Source organism: Prionailurus viverrinus, chromosome E1 (genome assembly GCF_022837055.1).
Source record: "Prionailurus viverrinus isolate Anna chromosome E1, UM_Priviv_1.0, whole genome shotgun sequence".
NCBI lineage: Eukaryota > Metazoa > Chordata > Mammalia > Carnivora > Felidae > Prionailurus > Prionailurus viverrinus.
In genome coordinates, this window is record NC_062574.1 from 37983157 (window position 1) to 38004114 (window position 20958).

Here is a 20958-nt window from a genome sequence, read left to right on the forward strand (position 1 = left end):
TATTTTACTCGTCCCACGAAAACCAATAAATCCACTGTAGAACACTGCTCTAAATAATTTTCACGTTGCCTATTCCCACTGGACAGGTGGAATGAAATACCAATCAGTGTTTTCCTTTGGTCTACTTCCCATCTAAAGAAACGAGTTTCACAGCCAGTGCATGACAGGGAAAGGTTCTATTACTAAGGAAACAGAAATGTATATCATCCACGCCTCATTCCAAAATACCCTGTCAGATTTTGCAGCTAAAGTTAGAGAACTCTGAGAAGATCTGCTTGGTTTCCATTGGGATAAAGGAAAGCAAAAGAGAGTAAAGCAAAGATACACCATTTGGAGAATAGTCCTAGATGATACAGAATCTGAAACAGGCTCTAGGTTCTGAGCTGTCAGCACAGAGCCCAACACAGGGTTTGAACGCCTGGACCATGAGATCATGACCTGAGCTGAAGTCAGACGCCCAACCTACTGAGCCACCCAGGTGCTCCCTTTTTTTTTAATTAAAAATTTTTTTTCTTTTTAATGTTTATTTTTGAGAGAGTGTGAGCCAGGGAGGGGCAGAGAGAGGGAGACACAATGATACCTTACATTTTTAAAGTGCTATAGTTTATAAGAGAATTTTACACATTACCTCTTAGTGTTGACCTACCTATGGAGTAGGAAAGAAAATAATTACTATCCTTACTTTCTAGGAAGAGGAACAGAACAGAGACTCAAAGAGGCTAGTGACTTGCCCAAAGTCAAGGGCTTAGTATTGATTTTGCTGGCACTAAAGCCAGGTCTTTATCTTCCTGGCCAGTGCCTGTTTTGTCATTGCTAAGTGCCCAGGCAATGCAGAAAAGGAGGGCTTAATGGTTTTCCAATGTGTGACAGTCAACAACATTCTCTCATTTATAGGAGAAAGAGATAATGGTGCCTTAACTAAAGAGGGGGGACTTTGAGGAGCCCAGTTAATAATATATATGGCTCTAAAAATAGAAAACATTCTAAAAATAACTGGTAACAACTAAGGGATTAATATCAAGGCCAACTCTTTTGAAGGAAAAGCATTTCAGTGCTGACTTGTGTGGAACAGAAAGAACACTTCTATGGGCTTATACTTTTAATAGGGCAACCCCAGAAAAGTAAAGGCGGCACTCTGAGATTTTTGTCAATTAGTTTAATATATGTCCATAGGTAGTTCATATGAATGCTTAAATTACAAAATTAGCTGCCATGGTCCAAATGTGTGGGACTTTAAGAAAGCTTTTATTAATCAAAAGATAGCTAAGCATATCAACTTTGATTTCTAAAACCTATTTTAAACTTTGTAAAACAAGGCGAATTCTAGAATTCTATAGCATTAAAGTAATTAAATGTTATTTTTGTTATTTTAATAACTTAATTTCATGAACTGTTAAAAAAAATATTACATTTGCATCTCCCAGTTTACACATTTCTGCATTAACTTAGAGAAAAACCCATGTGGAAAGTTTCCATGCAGTTACAAAGGCAGCAGCACATACTGTTTTCACAGCAACTTGTTATTGCCTAAGAACACACCTGTACATAAAGCATCAACAAAAAAATATCCACCCACCCCTCTCCCACCAAAAAACCCAACCTTTTCCCATCCCCAGCAAAAATTACCTGGTACAAGCAGTGACTTAAAAAATGCTTTCTTAGTAGGAAGCATTTATAAAATGCAGAAATCTGAACAAGCTAAATGCTCGTGCAGATAGATGGGCCTCTCCTCAAAGAGTTCCTTCCTCAAGAGGCAGAAAGAACTCTCAATAGTTTAGGAAAGCTCATTTTTAAAAGTATATTTATGCATATTCATGGCTATTTCTTTGAAAGAACATACCCAGCCTCAACTGTGGAAGAAATAAAAGCAGAAGGAGAAGCAAAGGGACACAGCCATACACAGAGAATAGAGCTTCTCTATGAACATCCAATAGTTTGCAACAACCAAGAAGGAAATACATGTGTGACTTCACATAGACCACTGATCTGATCTAGGTGAAGCAGTTAATTTTTCATGCATTTGTTACTCAAGGAAAACATACACCCACTTAAATACAGCATTCACATTGTCGTTAGCTCATGGTATCAGGTAAGGAAGAAACTGTGCTCCTGTACTACCTATCCTTAGAATTTTCCATGTACATGTAAGTATCCTAAACCCTATAGATATAACACTGTCATCAGCACCTCCCACCTACAAAACATACATTGAACTACATTATGTTTTGAGTCCCTGAAATTGCACTACCACATATAGTGTTCTAAATTTTACTTTTTTATAATGTTAATGTACACACAGAAGAAAACACCAAGCAATGTTTATTGTGCAATTCCAATAGTTATTTGTGGAATCTTGGTTTAGAGTCAGTCTTCATAGCCTTTGCAACTACCCAGTTTAAACAAAAAGCAACAATCTAATTATATATCTATAAACTTCATGACATTTCTTCAAACATCAAAGCACTAAAAGCACTGATGATTTGTGTTATAATTTTAAAAATATCTTAACACTACACAAATCTTGTATATTCCTTTCATAAAATAATCAAAACAATTTGGTTATTTGGACGAGAATTACAGAAACAGAGTCCTTCCCTTGCATCTATAACCTCTGTAAAACTCCAAAAACAGAACAGATGATGAAATAAGGATTTCTTAGTCACTTGGGAGTGTTTGGACTTTAAGATGAGAAAGGGACTGGTATTTTTTGTTCTCTGTGAATTCAGAGCTTCCAGGTGGCACCAGGACTCAGATCTCTGGGATGACTTTACATGGCTTTCACTTTGATTTGTTTCATTTTCATTTGCTTCTTCTCTAATTTCTTTTGTTCACGCCTCAAGGCAGCTTCCTAGAAAAAAAAAAAAAAGGGAATCTAAAGTTCTAAGCACACACAAAAAAATCAAAACTAGAATACTGACTATATTATTATTCAAAAACCTAGGCTTGTACCATAAATAACATTTGAAAAAATAGTTATAAAAATTCCTTGTATCTATGGTGGTTAAAGAAAATTAGCTTGAAATGAAGTAAAGGTAACTCAAATCTCAAATTAGAAAGAAATTAAACACTACGTTTAAGCAGCCTTAAGCAGCGTTTAAGCAGTAAATCAGAATACTGACTTTTCCTATACTCGGGAAACACCAACTTAACTTTTATCATCACATTTACGTGTAGCTGCCAAGGATTTGTACTGCAGTTCAGAAAACCTTAAGATCTTGTTTCTTCAGGCTAACAAGAGATGTTAATTATGCATCTCTTATTAGCATAGATGTTAAACCTAAGCACAATATTTCGATGTGTAATGTTCAATTGGGAATTTTTATCCTATTTTTATTTAGGAATTACGAGGTTAGATAGAAAGAGAAAAAGAAGCTCCAAACACCTTATTTTGGTGGTAAAAGTCACTGGTTATTATTACCTGTACGGAGGGAAACCTTAGAGGCCAAGCCAAAGTATGACTTCACTGTTGGTTACTAGGGGTCACAACTGATTAAAGATTATTTCATATGTAATCTCAAACTTAATATTTTTAGAGGTTTGGGGTAGAAATGTGCTGAGAAATATACTCCCCTATTGGTATAGGATTGAGAAGATATGGAATAGGGAAAACAGAAGCACGTAGTATGGACAGTTATTGACAGCATAACAAATTACATTTCAAAGGGTGACTTGTAAAATTAGTGGTTTGGGAACTTTCGACTATGTTAGGTTTCAACATTAGATAAGGAAAAACTATTTACCAGTGCAGCAGTGGGAAGCTTGAATGTTTATCCAAACATAGCTGTGCTATTGTGTAAGTACCCCAAAGAACCGAACCATCATTGTTAACACTGCTTTTATTTTTAATGTTCATTTATTTATTTTGAGAGAGTGAGTGAGAGAATCCCAAGCAGGCTCTGTGCTGTCAATGCAGAGCCTGATGTGGGGCTCAATCTCATGACTGCAAAAGCAACGACTTGAGCTGGTATCAGGAGTCGGACACTTAACCAACTGAGCCACCCAGTGTCCCGTTAACACTGCTTTTATAGGAAAACAAAATCAAATGAAAAATGGTGGAAAGGATAAAATGGGAGGAGGCCTGTGGTATCCTGGAGACTGTACTCAACGGCATTAATGACACCACTGCAACTGCAGTGCCACTCAGCAGCCTCACCGCTTCTTGGCAGCAGGTCTCCTTCATTTCTAAGGATTTTCTTCAGTTGTCGAGATTATTCTCATTAGAATTCACATCTCCCAGAACTTTATTCTCTCTCTTTTTTTTTTGACCAGCATTCACAAGGTTTAAAATTTAGACATGGACTATGGCATCTTATTTCAAAAAAATGTGAGACTGTGCTGATGTTTAAAACATACCACAACCTATAAAGCTCTTGAGTTTGAGATTTTGGTTACATACAAAAATACAAACAAAAATATTAGAATTGTCTAATTCTATAATCAAATTAAAAATCTCATAAAACAAGATGTATTTGGACACATGCTGGCTTCTATTAAAATTCCTAATTTCTTTCTACTTAAGTTAGGTGTTTGGCTTGAAAAATCATAGTGGAACTTTCAAAATGGGATTGTGCTGGGGAAAGGATCATTTATATCATCCTCCAGGATCACAGACTCAATCTAAGATGGTTTGAAAAGGAAGGATAATTTATTCTCCTTTATAGTGCTATCAAGTAACTAATAATATCCCAAGTACTGAGAAAATGCTAAACCTTTAAGTCTGTGTACATTCCTACACAGAATTACCTTAACAGTCAATATGGCACAATAGGTATCCTAATAAATCCTAGTTTTACCACTAAGCAGGGAGAAGAAAAGTCTTACCTCCAGCCTGCGCTGTTTCTCAGGATCTTCCTCATTCATGATTCGCTCCTTCTCTGCTCTTTTCTTTTCCTCACGCCGAGACTGTGCAGCTTCCTGTCTTTGCACATGTGTTAGCTTCAGGAAGTTTTCTTCTACTCGAGCTCTATTTTTATCTGCTTTTTGTTTGCCCTTTTCCCCAAGAAACAAAGTGTTTCATAAGAAATCCATTTCAATCCATTTCAAGTCCCCTTTAGTATTCTTTTACTTTTCTTTTTCTTAAGTTGGTTTATTTTGAGAGAGAGAGGCAGAGAAGGAGCTGTCAGCGCAGAGACCAACGTGGGGCTCAATCCCACAAACCACAAGATCATGACCTGAGCTGAGATCAAGAGTCAGACACTCAACCCACTGAGCCACCCAGACGACCGTTAGTATTTTTTTAAAAACTATTCCCATTTAGTACTTTCAAGTCAACCAGCAAACTAGCAAAGATATAATCGCTGAAATCATTGCTCACTGACTCCCCTGGGGGGAAAATAACAATAAAAGGTGCCAACTTATAATAAAGGCTGTGGGTCTTACCTCTCTGTTGAGTCGGAACTTTTTGGCTTTATCGATAGAATAAATCACCATGTTCATCAAGGGTAGCAAAGCCTCCATATCCTTTGGGTAAGTGTTACCTGAGCCAGGCACTGGAAAACAAAGCCATTTACCTATTGAGTTAATGGCAGCATTAATACTTCTGGGTCACCCAACTCTGGTGTTTTGTTTTGTTTTGTTTTGTTTTGTTTTGTTTTAAATAGGCTCCTTTCTCCTTAGTGTCTTAGGCAGCTAAAATGCAGCAGGAAAAAACAAATTAAAATAAATAAAAGGATCTCTTATTGAAGAAACCCAAAAACCAAAAAGCAGGCATGGAGGTAATTTTAAGGTAAGTTTTTGTGGCTTTTAGGAGGGAACAATACTCTCCTTAAGATCGTCTCACAGAAAATGAAGAACTCAGGCTAAGCACAGAACACTTACCATTAAATGTAAACAATAGTGTCCTTTTAGTGTCAGGTAGCTTTAAAGGCTGACCCTCCCTGTCATAAAAGAAAGGCTATTTTAGAACATAAGAAAGATACTTTCCATTCACATAAGTCACTCAATTCACTTAGATGATCAGATACCTGCAAATAATCAGCACAGTATTTGGCTTGGCATCCCAAAGTTGAATAGAATCTCAAAGCCTGAAGGAGCTTTACAGATCCCCTGGTCCACTCGTCTATCTAATGGATGCATTCCCAAGTCATCTTCATTGTACACCTGGGAATTCCAGTGATGCTCCCCAGGCGGGATATATTCCTCTTACCTGGGGAGCCAGAAATGAGCTTGTATTTAAGTATGAGGCCCGCATTTTAAAGAATATGTTTACTTATTTTGATAGATTTTTATGTTTTACTTCCAACTTCTATCTTCCTATAATGAAACATCTTATTTTTGAGTCAGGGCTCAGAATAAATTTATAAATGACCTACTATAGCATACAGAATTTAGTTCCTACTCACCAAAGATTCCTTTGTAATCTTTGACTATCAACCCTCCTCTCTTCCCCCTACACATAAAAGGCTCCATGAATGTCACAATGTGATACTTTGCCCACAGTGTTGTTACTAAGTTGAGCAAAGCAAGGATGATGCAATACTATCCAGAGGCATAAGGACCTGAATAATTTTGACACGCAACTAAAATCTGGATTGGTTTTTAACCCAACTCCATAGTTTATGAGAGAGAAGCCCCTAACCAAAAATTTAGGTCAGAACCAATTCTACACCAAGGGTAAACTTAAATGAGTATGCGCTCCTGAGACAGGATGTGATTTCAAACAAATTCGGGTCCTGAATGTGAACATTCAAACAGTATTACTCTAAAGCCAGAAACTCTTATCACATTGACAGCATCTGATAATATACCACGAAAGAATACAATCACTGAACTATTCAAAGAAGGAAGCCAGAAAGGGCCACGAACTATAAAATGCAGAGACTTGCAATCAAACATAAGTCAAACATCACAGATTCATATTAGAAATTAAAAAAGGAAAGAAAAATCTCGACTACAAAGGACAAAGAGATTAGCAATTACATTTTCTTAGTATTTGCCATTATGTAAGATTATCATACACCTCACTGAGCGGCTGGTGCATACATTCGGTGACACACAGCAAACTGGGAGGCTTGTCTCCCATAGGTTTTCAGTTACCTTCATGACACATGCAGTCCAAGCAAAGGAAAACTTTGGATGCCTGTCATCAACTTCCCTCATTCGACAAGAAAAACTGCAGAAGCACCTTGTGGGTGTTTCAACACAGAAAGCTAGCGGGGACAGTTAATTTCAATATTTTTATCTCATACGTACTCTTGCATAATTTTTGGACCAGAGAACTGGTCTGAAAAATGAACGGATTCAATCTTGTCAGCATAGTGAGTAAGAAAGTGAACCATCTGAAATAAAGAAAAAAAATTTTTTTTTATGTAGGGTTTGATGCATTTCCCTTTTTTTCATAAAGATATTCACTTTTTAATCCTCCTTTTTCAAAATGGCATTAAGGTTAAAGCTTTTAAAAAATGAAATTTAAGATAAGGGATGTCTATGATGAAAATAGCATCTTTCTTTGGTCATACCAATGATCGAATTTCTTATTGAACAGCTGAAAATACGTCTCAAAATAATGTTCCAAACAAGAATGAAAGCATGAAGATAAAATCTAAAATAGTTTCAGGGGAGTCTTCATAAGCACATCAACTTGAACTTACATGAGAACTGTCTTTAAGCTACTCCATGTTTTTAAGATACTGAGATGTGCTACTACCATTCCACAATCAATAGAAAAAAAAAAATGGACTAAATGCCATGGTGATAAGGATTAATGTTGTAGTCCTTTTGCAAAAAACTTGAAAGCCACTAGCAATCCTAGGAATAACTTGCTCTTGGTTTAGAGAGATTTACTTGACTAATCAAGCTATCTTTTTTGACAAACTAATCTATTGCTTAAAGAAGGTATTTTAATGTTTTTGAGGGAAAGGAATAGAGCATTCTCATAAAATGAAGGACTTGTGCCCTGTAAATGCTGAGGTCTGCAAATGTTATGTCTTCTATTGCATTTACCTTTGTATCCATCATTCCCTCCGTGACTTCTCCCATCTCTGACAGGATGGCCAAGGAGTCTGGCAGTCCATACTTTGCTCCAGACTTAGGTTTGTCGCTACAGAACTCACTCTAGAGGAAGAAGTAATTGAAGATAAGACATGACATTTTATTATAAACAAACTTTCTTTCTCAAGAGAGTATGTTCTGACCTCTTTCAAAGTGGTGCTTAACGATTCAAGTGATATGATTAAATACCCTATGCCCTCAAGTTGAATGTCTATGTAATAAAGAGGGACAGTTTTACATGTATTTAGTTGGAACAACATACCAGATCCTGCATCTCCTTCTGGAGTCGCACCAAGGCTTTCCGAGTGCCAACAGCAAATACATAGGTATCCATGTCTTCATCGTTCATGGTTACTTTTATTTGCTTTAAAAACAATTACAAAACTCACCTGTTAGTTTCCTATGATAGCCCCCAAGATTCCCACCCCTTGGTGTGTACATCCTCCCCTTGAATGGGAGGAACCTGTGAAAATGATGGATATCATTCCCATGATTATGTTGTGTCGTGTGGCAGAAGGTTGCTGATTAGATGACCGAGTTAGTCAAAAGGGACTTTATCCTGGAATGATCTAACCAAGTGAGCCCTCAACTCAAAAGGGACAGGGCCCTAGTTGAAGAAAAAAGTTGAAGTGGGAAAGGGCTTATGGGGGGAACCATGTGCCAAAGACTGCAGAATGGCCTTTAGGAGCTGAATGGTTTCCAGTTGGCAACAGTAGGAAACTGGGAACTTAACAACCATGAGGACATGACTTCTGCCAACCACCTAAATGACCCTGAGAAGAGGACCCCATGCTCTAGAACTTCAAGTTGCCGAACATTTAGATTTGCTGGGAGGGCAGTACAATCCAAAGAGAGCCTGGAAGCTCTGCACACCACCTCCACCCCCACACCTTACCTGATGCCTCTCTTCCATGTGACTATTCCTGAATAGATTTCATTTTTAAATAATCTCCACATCCAACCATGGGTCTTGAACTCACAACCCCAAGATCAAGAGTCCCATGCTCTACCAACTGAGCCAAGGAACTCTTGATTTATAGCCAGGTGATCAGAAGTACGATGGCCTGGGACTTGCAACTGGCATCTGAAGTGCGAGCAGTCTTATGGGACTGAGATTTTTTAACTTGTGGAATCTGGCACTAACTCCAAGTATACAGTATCAGAAGTGAATAGAACTGAATTGCTGGACATAAACAGCTGGTATCTGGACAATCAGAGAATTGCTTGCTCATGTTGGAAAATACCAGAGATAGGTAAATAGTTTTTAATAAACTGCATTGGACCAGGGAGATAAAGTAAAAAAACCTAAAGAGTCTGGTATGATAAAACATGACACTATTTGTCATGTTAATCATATTTTAAAACGTCTGGGCCAAAAATGATCAGTATTTCGAAGGGAACTGTTAGTACAGAAATATAGCAAAGACCTGGCAAGATGGCAGCTATAAAAGGAAAGATTTTCTGCTTTTCCATTGTTGAGCAGAAATTACACAAAACAACACCTTAAAAAAAAACCAAACAAACCCAGGAAAAGGACTAAAAAATATAGAAAATCATGTTTGTTGAGGCTGTTTATCTTTGCAGAAAAAAAGGGATAAAATGATTGCTGGCTGAGGGAAAAGAGATTAAATCTACCTCAGGGAAGAACTGAAAAGGATTAAAACAACACTCTAAAGAAGAATTTCCACAAAAAGATAGCTGAAGATGCAGCAAAATTTCCTCCTTTCTACCTAATCAGATGGTAACTAGTAGGAGAAAGAATGACAGGACTCTTAACTGACGAGTCTCTAAAAATTAGTAGATTGAACAATCAGCGGCCATATTAGAAAAATTAAATGAATAAAAGATAGGTTTGCAACTAAAAATGAGACCTTTAAAATGAGTTTCAAGCCAATGACCTCCCCCTGGCCCCCCAGCAAGTTCTGTGCCCAATGTGGGACTTGAACTCACAACCCCAATATCAAGAGTCATACACTCCAGACTGAGCCAGCCAAGTACCCCAATCCAATGACATTTCAAAGTATCTAATTATATTACTTATACAGCAATTGTTAACCAAATACTGCTTTGTATTTTGACACATATGCAGCCATTTCTTGTTCTACTAGTATATATGAGAGACTGTATTTTTTTATATTTTGGATTCTTGTAGCATTGGGAGGCAGCACTTACTTAATGAATGGAGAGGGGGGAATGTGGCATTTTTGACAAAGGACACAATCTGCAGATCAACATGTTGATTTAAATAAAGGGAAGAAGGTATACCAAACAATAAGGTCCCCAGATCACAATTTAAGCTCATTCAGCCAAAGACGTATTATTTGAAGCAAAAAATATTTGAAAAGAAACCCATCTTGCTGTCAAGATAAAAGCATACACAAGGCACAGAGTAAGACATGAGGGCAAACTGTCTGTGACAACTATACCCACCCCCCCCCCCCCCAATCATCCAGGCTGACTCAGCAAACCTACCTAGTGATACAGTATTATCTCCTTCCCTACAAAAAGCACATGTTCCCACTCCTCACAGTTGGCACCCTAAGTAGAAGGTAATCTGTTGAAATAGAAAAAGGTCCATTTTTGGCAAGGGACACAAGTTGCCTGAAATTCAAACAGAATCCAGGCAAGGAATGGAATAGACTCTAAGAAGTTAAGAATTCAATGTATACATAGAAAACTATTAAAAATACATACCACTTGATCACTCACTGGTCTCATCATCCGGGCCAGGACATTCAGTAAGTCTTGTCTCTTGAGGAACTGAGAAAACAAGGGAATAAGTTGCAACTTTTATTACTATAAAGAAAAGACCTTGAAAGGGGAATCACATGTTTTATCAAATATACTCTACATTTACCAGTTAGTAGAAAGATGATTTTTTAGACCTAATTTAGTAAAAAAAGAAAGGATAAGGGGCGCCTGGGTGGCGCAGTCGGTTAAGCGTCCGACTTCAGCCAGGTCACGATCTCGCGGTCCGTGAGTTCGAGCCCCACGTCAGGCTCTGGGCTGATGGCTCAGAGCCTGGAGCCTGTTTCCGATTCTGTGTCTCCCTCTCTCTCTGCCCCTCCCCCGTTCATGCTCTGTCTCTCTCTGTCCGCAAAAAAATAAATAAACGTTGAAAAAAAAAAAAAAAAAAGAAAAGAAAGGATAAGACACTGAATTTAGACTTGGAATCATACGGGAGAAAAATTAAAGGAAGATATACATTGTACCAGAAATTCTGTACTTACCCTCAGCTGGATAAGCATCCCTTCACAGCACACTCGACCAGAACACCACAGGTTGTAGATATGTTCATTCTCCTGGTTCAGCTTTCCTGTGCTTGTGGCTTCTTTGTTAGTTCCATCATCCCCTAGGGGTAAACCCACTTAATGTGATTCACTGAGAATGTTGGGGCCTAATCACCACATCTTCCTCCATTCTGACCCCCAAATGATCATACCTTTAGTGAAGCAATACTTTGCTATCTTATAGAACTCTTCTTTGGACATATGTTACAACAGATGGGCATCATTCCTTTTAATATTCTTTATTGTCTCCACCAAAAAAAACTAGACTCCAGGGTGCCTGGCTGGCTCAGTTGGTAGAGCATGCAACTCTTCATCTTGGGGTTGTGAGTTTGAGCCCCATGTTGGGTGTAGAGATTACTTAAAAATATAATCTTAAAGGGGCACCTGGGTGGCTCAGTCAGTTAAGCCTCTGACTCTTGGTTTCAGCTCAGGTCATGATCTCACAGGCTCTGTACGGACAGCATGGAACCTGCTTAGGATTCTCTCTCCTCCTCTTTCTGCCCCTCCCCTGCTTGCTCTCTCTCTTTCAAAATAAATAAACTTTAAAAAAAAACATTTATTTTTTAAATTATGGACTCAAGATGACTTATTAATGATGATCTGATTGGAATATAAATGCCTCAGAATTAGATACAAAATGGAGCAAAGTCAGTTTAAATGTCTGTCAAAAGTTAAAACTAACAAAAAAGAAACTCCTATGCAGTAAATAAAAAATACCATTAATACAAACTATTCACCACTCCCTCTTGTGCATCCTATGGATTAACTTTAACCAAATTTGCTTTTCCAACAGCAACATGGTAACATTGGCATTGAGTTGTATTTTAGATCTAGAAAGACCTCAAATTCCAATCATTTCCTCCCTTCATTTAATCCATTAAGTGTACAAAAGAAATTGCTCGACCTCACAAGGTAAAGCAGACTGACACACCAAATGAAAACACATGAGGGGAAGTGGAAGGCATTAAAGGCTGTTTATTTTTTTTCCTAATTTCCAAGTCAAAAAGTACTCTGAAATACTATGGTACAGTGGAGACAGCACAGACTTTGAAAGCAGGTAGACTACATTCTAGTATCATGTTGCAATGTACTAGCTTAGACAAATTGTAACATTCTTGGACTTTAGTTCCTCTAGAAAACAGAAACTGTTTCCAAATAAGTGTTGTTACAAGGATTAAATAAGAAACAATGTATGCAAAGGACCTAATATAACAAAAAGGCAATCTGCTAAAGAGCTGAGCAGATAGATACTTACTTGCTTACTGAAAGGAAACAAAGCATGAAAGATCAAACTGAGGTGAAAGTGGGTTGAGTTCACTTTACTCTCTAGGTCACACAAGTCCAGGGGTTCCTCTAAGGTACTTTAGTACGTACCTTCTCAGTAGATCCAAAACTAAAGTTCCCAGAACTTGAGGGAATTCTAAGGGATTTCTCATTTCTAAAAGATGAACTGAAAGCATTTATCAAGCTACCTAAAATGTCAAAATTCCTTACTGACTAATGAAAAATTAGAAAATTACTTCATAAATGCAATTAATTCAGTACATGCAACCTAATAAAAATGGGATCCTTGAGGAAAAAAAAGCATCCTCTTCAGCAGTCCACGAAAGCAGTTAGAGGCTTATACTGAGAGCAACAAATAGTTCTTACCAGGTGGCGTTCAAGCATGCAGCTGGATTTGTATTGGCCCAACTTACCTACTAAGGTAAAGTTGCTCTCCAGAAGCTCTCTATGAGTGTTAAACCAGGCTTGGGCAAGGCGGCTGTTTTTATTCTTCCCGATGATATAATTCATGATGTAGGCGAGCAGACCAGTTACCATCAAAATTTCTAGATAATAACTCTCCCAACTGTTCTGGAGGTGTGCAGGAACCTAAAGATGAACAATCATTCCATTTAATGTTGGCTGAGGCTGAAGGAGATGGAGTCCATCCAACTCATGAGATAAAGGAGAATAAAAAAACCCATAAAGAGAAGTGGATAATTTAGATACTGTCATTGATCATGGTTATACTTTGAAAAATATGCCCATTTTGTTTTCTAGGTCAGCCTCAAAAAGATTCTTTAAGGAAATGTGAGAACAATCAAACAGAATGAAAAGCTGGAAAGCCCTCTGTATTAAACTTGATTCTGAGTCCCACCCCAAATAAATCCAGTTTCTAGTCTTATCATTCCTCGATAAATAAAACTAGGAGGGCCAGAATAAGAACATAGGGGTTGCTTCTCTAGGTGTGGTTTTATCAGAAGAATTGATGACAAACTCTTTCACAGCTCCCACCATTACATCAACACCAGCTACATGTCACTAGTTATATTTCTGGGATTAATGACAACCAGATATTTTGTTGGTTAGTTTGGAATTCAGAATCCTGTATACCTACATCAACAATTGTTATTGGGTCTTTATTTTTGCTAGAAGAAGTGTCTGGTTTGTCTTCATAACCTTCAAATTCTTCATCATCATATGGCTCACTCTCCGTATCTCCCTCCTACAAAAACGAGGCACAATCTGTTTCCCCCTACAAATGTGGCCAGCAATTGCATCTCATTTTTGTAGGCAGTATTTGTAGAGGAAAACAGAACATGTAAGCAGCAGCACAGAACACAGATATTCCATGTTTGTAACAAATGATAACTCTCCGTGCATTTCAACTCTGATACAATTCCCACCCACACATGGTATTCACTACCCCTTCCAGCCAGGCTCTCCATAGGAGAAAAATACAATCCATTCTTCCATCAATGTAAAAGGTGGGGACCTACCAAAAACATTTAGAAGAGTTCCACCTACCAAACAAAAACAAAGATACCAGAGGGTAAGATATCACTCCCTAGATGTGGGTGTTACTTTTTTTTTTTTTTTTAACGTTTATTTATTTTTGAGAGAGAGGGAGTGTCTCACTCTGTCTCTACAGAGTGAGAGCAGGAAAGGGGCAGAGAGAGAGGGAGACACAAAATCTGAAGCAGGCTCCATTCTCTGAGATGTCAGCACAGAGCCCGACACGGGGCTTGAACTCACAGACCACGAGATCATGACCTGAGCTGAAGTCAGACGCTTAACTGACTGAGCTACCCAGGCACCCCTGGATGTTACTTTTAATGTCTAGGGAAAGTGTCAGTTACAAATTTTCCCATGGTTCCACTTTCCTAAAAAATCAAGAAAAAGAACTTCACCTGGGTATCTGCATCTTCAAAGTCTCCTTCTTGGTTTTCATCCTGCCCTTCCAACTCCACGGTGGTCTCATCTTCATCATCTTCAGTAGTTATCACCCGTTGAGGAGATTCAGTAATAGAATCTTCTGTGACATCTTCAAATTCAGCAAAGTCATTATCATCATATTCCACTATGTCTTCCTCATCCTCAAAATCATCAAATTTGGCTTCAGAGACACTCCCAAACACCAAAAGGACAACACAGAAAGCAAGGAAGGCTTTCATTGCACCTTAAAAATGAGTTAAAAAAAATAAAAAACAAAAACCCTTAATGGACAGCCATTCTGCACATACCAAATTTTGTAATAAAAAATACATCTATGACTCTCTCCTGCTTTAAAAAAATTTAATACTATTCATTTCAAATAGTGTTATATAAAGAGCAATGGTGAGGGTCAAGAGATCTGGGTACTAGTCTGGACTGTGTCACTACTTATCTGTTAAATCCTGGACAAGTCGTTTAATTTCTTTAGGTTGGTTTCCATTAACACTGGGTATTAAGTTTTGTTTTGTTTTGTTTTGTTTTGTTTTGTTTTGTTTTGTTTTTGAGAGCCTATAAAAGCTTTATACAGGAACTGGGAAGTGGTATAATGAAGTAAGAATGAGATCCAACTATTGATCTATTAGCAGTAATACATGGATAGAAAAGCTACTCATCCTTAGATCAACTTTGTGTGTATCCGGATATCTCAACATCAATAATCAAAGCACATGTTTAATATACAAAAGTTCTAGGCCCTGTCCTAAAGGCTTTACAAAAAGCAACTAATTTAATCCTCATAACAACCCTTTGAGGAAAGTAACATATTAACATCCCCATTTCACAGACAAGTAAAAGGAGGCAGAATAACACAACTAGTTACGCTAAGTAACACAACTACCAAGTGGCATAGAGCTATGATTTGATCCCAGTTATGTCTCCAGAATCCCTACCATATGAACCACTTCTCAAGTGGCTTCTCAAATGTAGGCCAGTGACTATGATTTTTATATCACTTACTTACTTAAAGTAGTAATTAAATAAATAGAATTAAATTCATCAGTATTTCACAGCTTTCTAAAAAGAACACTAGATGTTCCACCACCCAAATAAGTTTCTGAACCAACAAATAAAATGAAATCAGATCTGTGACAAAAATGTGCCAAATGATATGAAAACATAGAGGACAATGAAATCATCTTATCAAACAGGTAAGGCTTTACCAAAAAAAGGAGAACATTTGATCTAGAGTTTGAAAAGTAGTTAGATTTAAACCATCAAATCTATTTAGGCTGTACTTCCAGTCCTCATCTCTCATCTAAACACCAGCCCTATAGCACCGATTTTCTAACAGACACATCCATTTTCATGTCCTACAGACTTTTTTTCTGTACAAGGTCAAATAATAAACATTTTAGGCTCTGTGAACAACATATTGGTCTCAATTGCATATTCTTTTTTAAAACAACCCTTTAAAAATGCAAAAAAAAAAAAAAAAAAAAACCAAAAAAAAACCCCAACAAACCCATTCTTATTTAATAGGCTATACAGAAACAGTCTGTCTCTCAGGCTGCAGTCTGCTGATTACTGCCTGACGATCACCTCAAAATCAACAGGTACCTGAATTTCTCCATTAATATCAATCCCATTTTTCCAGTCTTAACTTGTTGAAAAGAGTGACATATCTAATCCTTGTGTTTCCTTCTTTGGTTCCCAAAGTCACCATGATAATCCAAGTTACCATCACCTGCTGAACAATCAAAGTATTATCCTAAATGGTCTCCCCATCTCAACTCGCTCCCTACTTCTCTTACCAAAAAAACTGTATCATCTTCCTAAAATACAACTTTTGCTACCTAAGAATTCAATAACCACCAAAGGCTAACAAATTCCTACAGAATATTATAAACTCCTCTGGCTTTTACTGCTTTTCAGAAGATGATCCTACCATATCCAATCAAATTACCCTCATTGAACATATCACCACATCAGATTAACTATGGCAAGAGAAGTAAAACATGATTCCTGAATAATCATAAATTTGCATGATACTTTAGCTTCAAGGATATGTGTTACAATATTATGATAGTAAAAAATTTGCAACTCTTAGGTTAAACTATGGACACATACAAAAAATAAATTTACTTTTTGTCCATTAAAAATCATTACAAATAGGGCACCTGGGTGGCTCAGTCCATTAGGTGTCCGGCTCTCCATTTCCACTCAGGTCATGAGCCCCACATTGGGCTCTGTACTGATGGTGCAGAGCCTGCTTGGGATTCCTCTCTCCCCCTCTCTCTCTACCCCTCCCCTGCTCACACACTCTCTTTCAAAAAAATAAACAAAAAATCGTTACAAATGAAGTGAGAAACCTGTTGTTTTAGAAGCACATACACAAAACCAAAAAGGTTTAGAAGGACATAAATATAAGTAATTATTTTGTATGGTAAGATAATGAGCATTTTGCCTTTACTTTTTTTTTCCTATGATGTGTTTTTGTAAAAAAAATTCTCTTAAAAACTAAAAGCATGGTTCCTGCATGAAAGAAGGTGCTGCAGACTATGGAATAGCTATATCACAGACTCCTGAAATAATGTATTTTAAAGTCTGGTATGATAGAGCATTGGGCTTGTAGACCCAAGTCAGAGAAATTAGGCTAGAAAGGACAGCAGGAGCCAGATCATGATGGTCCTTATTTAAATACCACACTAAGAAGTCTGAATAATTAGAATCACCTAAAGGATTTAGGTAGGAGTGGCACTATCACATTTGCAAGTTAACCCTGATAGCTCATATACAGGAAGAATTGGAAAAGTAGAAGTGTTGAGATAGTCAGATAAGATTGAACTGGCAGTGGTATTGGGAATGAAGAGGAAAACAGATTTGACAGATACTAAGAATTATACATGTCAGCATGCAGTGACGGGATGCAGGGAATGTGGGAAAGGAAAATCTGGGTGATCCCAAATTTTGGCTTGATTCATAGCCAGACAAAGTCATCCTTGAGATAAAGAAAAAAGCGGGAGGGGGAAGACAATAAATTAAATTTACTACCTGTTGAAAAGTCTGGAGTATGTTCAGGCAGTATGTTAGATGATTAACATTTATCTCTTGATTTTCACAAAATCCCTACAAAAAGTATAACTTATTTTAGAAAGGGAGAAAAGGAAGTATTTGAAATACTTATATTGTGTAAGTATTGTATATAATACTTATATAAGTATTTCAAATACTTATATTTGAAATATAAGTCTGGAGTTCAGCATACAAGTCTAAGATGCAAACAGAGACGGTGCAGGAATGGATGAGATCACCATGGAGTATTAAGAGTTAGGTTTTAAAAAAAAGCACCAGGACACCTGGGTGGCTCAGTTGTTAAGCATCCAATATCAGCTCAGGTCATGATCTCATGGTTCATGGGTTCAAGCCCCACTGACAGCTCAGAGCCTGGCGCCTAATTCAGATTCTGTCTCCCTGTCTCTCTGCCCCTACCCCACTTATAAACATTAAAAAAAATTTTTTTAAAGCACCAAAAACTCTTGAAACATATCATTACAGCTAAGAACTGGAATGGGAAAGTAAGGAATGGTTAGAGAAAAAGAAGAGACTCTGGTCAAAGAGGTAACATAGAAGTCAAAAGGAGAAGTATATTTCTAAGAAGGAAACAGAGCTCAGTTTCAATTGCTGCAGAAAGTTCAAGTAAGATATGGACCAGAAATTTCCAAATGCTAACAATGAAATCATTACTGGCAACTGCAGGGAAGTGGTTAGGATGAAAATCAGAATGCAGGGAGTTTAGTACTAACAGGGTGAGTGGTGGCAAAAGGGAGTATGCACAACTCTTCTTTTTTTTTTTAAATGTTTATTTATTTTTGAAAGGAGAGTGTGAGCAGGGGAGGGGCAGAGAGAGAGAGGGAGACACAGAATCTGAAGCAGGCTCCAGGCTCTGAGCTGCAGACAGAGCCTGACACGGGGCTTGAACCCATGCACTGCGAGATTATGACCTGAGCCGAAGTTAGACGCTTTATCGACTGAGCCACCCTGGTGTCCCGATGCACTACTCTTTCAAGGTGCTCTGGGACAGTGAATATTCTATATCTCATATTTACAACACTGTAAATTCTTTTTTTTTTAAAGTAGGCTCCATGCCCAACATGGGGCTTGAACTCATGACCCTGAGATTAAGAGTCTCATGCTCTTGTGACTGAGCCACCAAGGTGCCCCAACAACACTGTAAATTATTAAAGGAATCAGTTCAATCAAAGGTTATTGCCTAATACCTTGCAATGCAAGGCTGCTCAAGAAATATACTCAGAACTGAACAAAGTTCATAAAATTTGAAAGGCACAAATGATTTGAGAAATGCCATAAAGGACAGGCTAATCCTTTCCAATATCTGATCTTTAAAGTTAGCACCAGGGGACATTTTATGGAAAAACATAGTTGCCTTCTCAACACCAACCTCAAAAGAGGTTTGTGATGTGTCTCCAAACATTGTTAGCTTCCTTTAATTATCTTTATTATAGTCAAAATTGAAAGAAATATGAAAAAGAGTATGTACTTTGGTGGAGTTACATTTAGTTTAAAACATCAGCCCTACCATTTACAAGTCATATGATCTTAAACTAATTACTTAAAATTCCCTGTACCTCACATACAAAAAAGGGATATCCATTCACTACATGCCTCATAGGGCTGTAGTTGCTATTACAGGAGATATGTGCCTGGCACATGTAAAGTATTCATTAAATACTAGTTCTCATTATTTCCTTCCCCTGTGCCTTAGGAACACCCTTTAAGATTTAAAACCCTTAACTTTTAGTGCTTCCCTTTTCAGATCCCAGTTTTATACTTTTTCAAATAGAAGCAAATAAAGATTAACATTAGCACAGTCAACTTGCTTAACTGCCAAAAAGTCTGATCATTTCCAATTGAACTTCCACTTAGAATGTTCACACCATAGAAACATTTAAAAAAAAAAAATTTTTTTTTCAACGTTTATTTATTTTTGGGACAGAGAGAGACAGAGCATGAGCGGGGGAGGGGCAGAGAGAGAGGGAGACACAGAATCGGAAACAGGCTCCAGGCTCTGAGCCATCAGCCCAGAGCCCGACGCGGGGCTCGAACTCCGGGACCGCGAGATCGTGACCTGGCTGAAGTCGGACGCTTAACCGACTGCGCCACCCAGGCGCCCCTAGAAACATTTGAAGAAAACTCAGCACTGTAACAAGCCACCTTCAAGGTTATTTAGGTTAAAATTATCCAAGTCACTTATACCTTGGCCTTCCCTCTGAGAAGTTTCTCAGCTGCACCTGTCATTTCATTTCTCAAAAGCACAACTCCCTGCCAGGCCACCCAGTCCTGAGAGTCCTGGGGCAGGGAACACAAGCACTAACAAGTCTGGTTTGATTATCTCCTGCTAGCTCACCCGGTAGTCTCTCCAAAACTGGATCTGGACTTAAAAACCAAAGAGGAAGAAGTGGAGAAATCACTCCTTGTTGTCGTTTCAGATTAGGCCTTTCTGACAACTGCCAGACTATGAGACTTCTGGAAAACATGCAGACATTCCCGTGTCTCTTTACACCCGTTGGATAAAAATACTTTTATGTTAGAAATGGCCACAGAAATTGTTGCTTCTGTTAAACCACCAGGGTTTTTCCATGGAGAGTCAATTCATCCCAACGGTCATACTCCATTCTTCCTGCTGCACACTTTAAGCTTCCCGTAACTTTGCCCTTCTAGTTGGCATCTGCCCACAGCTCTGCGGGTAAGTTCTCAAAAACCGTTAAAATCACTCCAACCTCGAAGACCAAAAGAAAATGGGCTTTGGTGTGGGCAAAGCTTGTTTTTTGTTTTTAAGGTCAGCAGAGGTGAGAAGGAGCGATCCATGTCACCCTGAGCCTGACAGGGGGGTTGGGTGGGAATCAGGACCGGAGTAGGCCACGCAACTTAAAAGTCACCGCTCGGTCCGGCCCGGCCCCACCAACTAACGCGTCATGGCCCGTTTCCTACCTGTACCGGCGGCTAGAACCTAGCCAAGCGCTCCTGCAGCCGTCGTTTCTCCGCCCGGCCGCCACCTGCGCGATCACCGAGATTTCACCACTCCCGATCCCTCTAGGACACAGCCGTACCAGGTAGCTCAGTCACGCCGAGCCACTCTTCACGTACCCTCCGCTATCCGTTACGTAGAATGCGTGCGGACTGTCCGCGCCTGCGCGCAGTTGGGGAGCGGGGGCGGGACGCAGCCTCGGGAACCGCGCGAGACCTCCTCCTCCCCCGCCCAGCTGAGACAAGGTGGGGCTGCTGGGAAAATTACATAATCCCGGCCCCCTGGCCGGAACCGCCCACGCTGTTCCCAACCCTCTCCACTAGGGTTCAAATTGTCATCACTCTGAGCTGGTGCTCCGGAAGCTAAAGGTGGCCATGCTCTATGGGACCACGTGGCTAGAGGCATGCAGAGAAATGTTGCCTAGGTCGTATTTAAAAA

At 38.7% G+C, this 20958-nt stretch overlaps 1 protein-coding gene across 2 annotated transcripts; it reads right to left on the minus strand.

Moving 5' to 3' along the window:
- Positions 1 to 1141: 1141 nt before the first annotated feature.
- CCDC47 (coiled-coil domain containing 47) lies at positions 1142 to 20667 on the minus strand. Of its 2 annotated transcripts, XM_047833454.1 has the most exons (14): positions 20484 to 20667; positions 17526 to 17600; positions 14453 to 14721; positions 13660 to 13767; positions 12977 to 13151; positions 11220 to 11341; positions 10684 to 10749; positions 8252 to 8353; positions 7942 to 8052; positions 7192 to 7277; positions 5818 to 5876; positions 5380 to 5489; positions 4822 to 4989; positions 1142 to 2848 (listed from the first exon to the last, which is right to left on the minus strand). In XM_047833454.1, the coding sequence occupies exons 3-14, from the start codon at positions 14714 to 14716 to the stop codon at positions 2768 to 2770; spliced, it is 1452 nt and encodes a 483-aa protein (XP_047689410.1). In that variant the 5' UTR covers positions 14717 to 14721; positions 17526 to 17600; positions 20484 to 20667; the 3' UTR covers positions 1142 to 2767. The 2 variants fall into 2 exon arrangements, with proteins under 2 accessions (XP_047689410.1, XP_047689409.1); XM_047833453.1 differs by lacking the exon at positions 17526 to 17600.
- Positions 20668 to 20958: the final 291 nt, after the last annotated feature.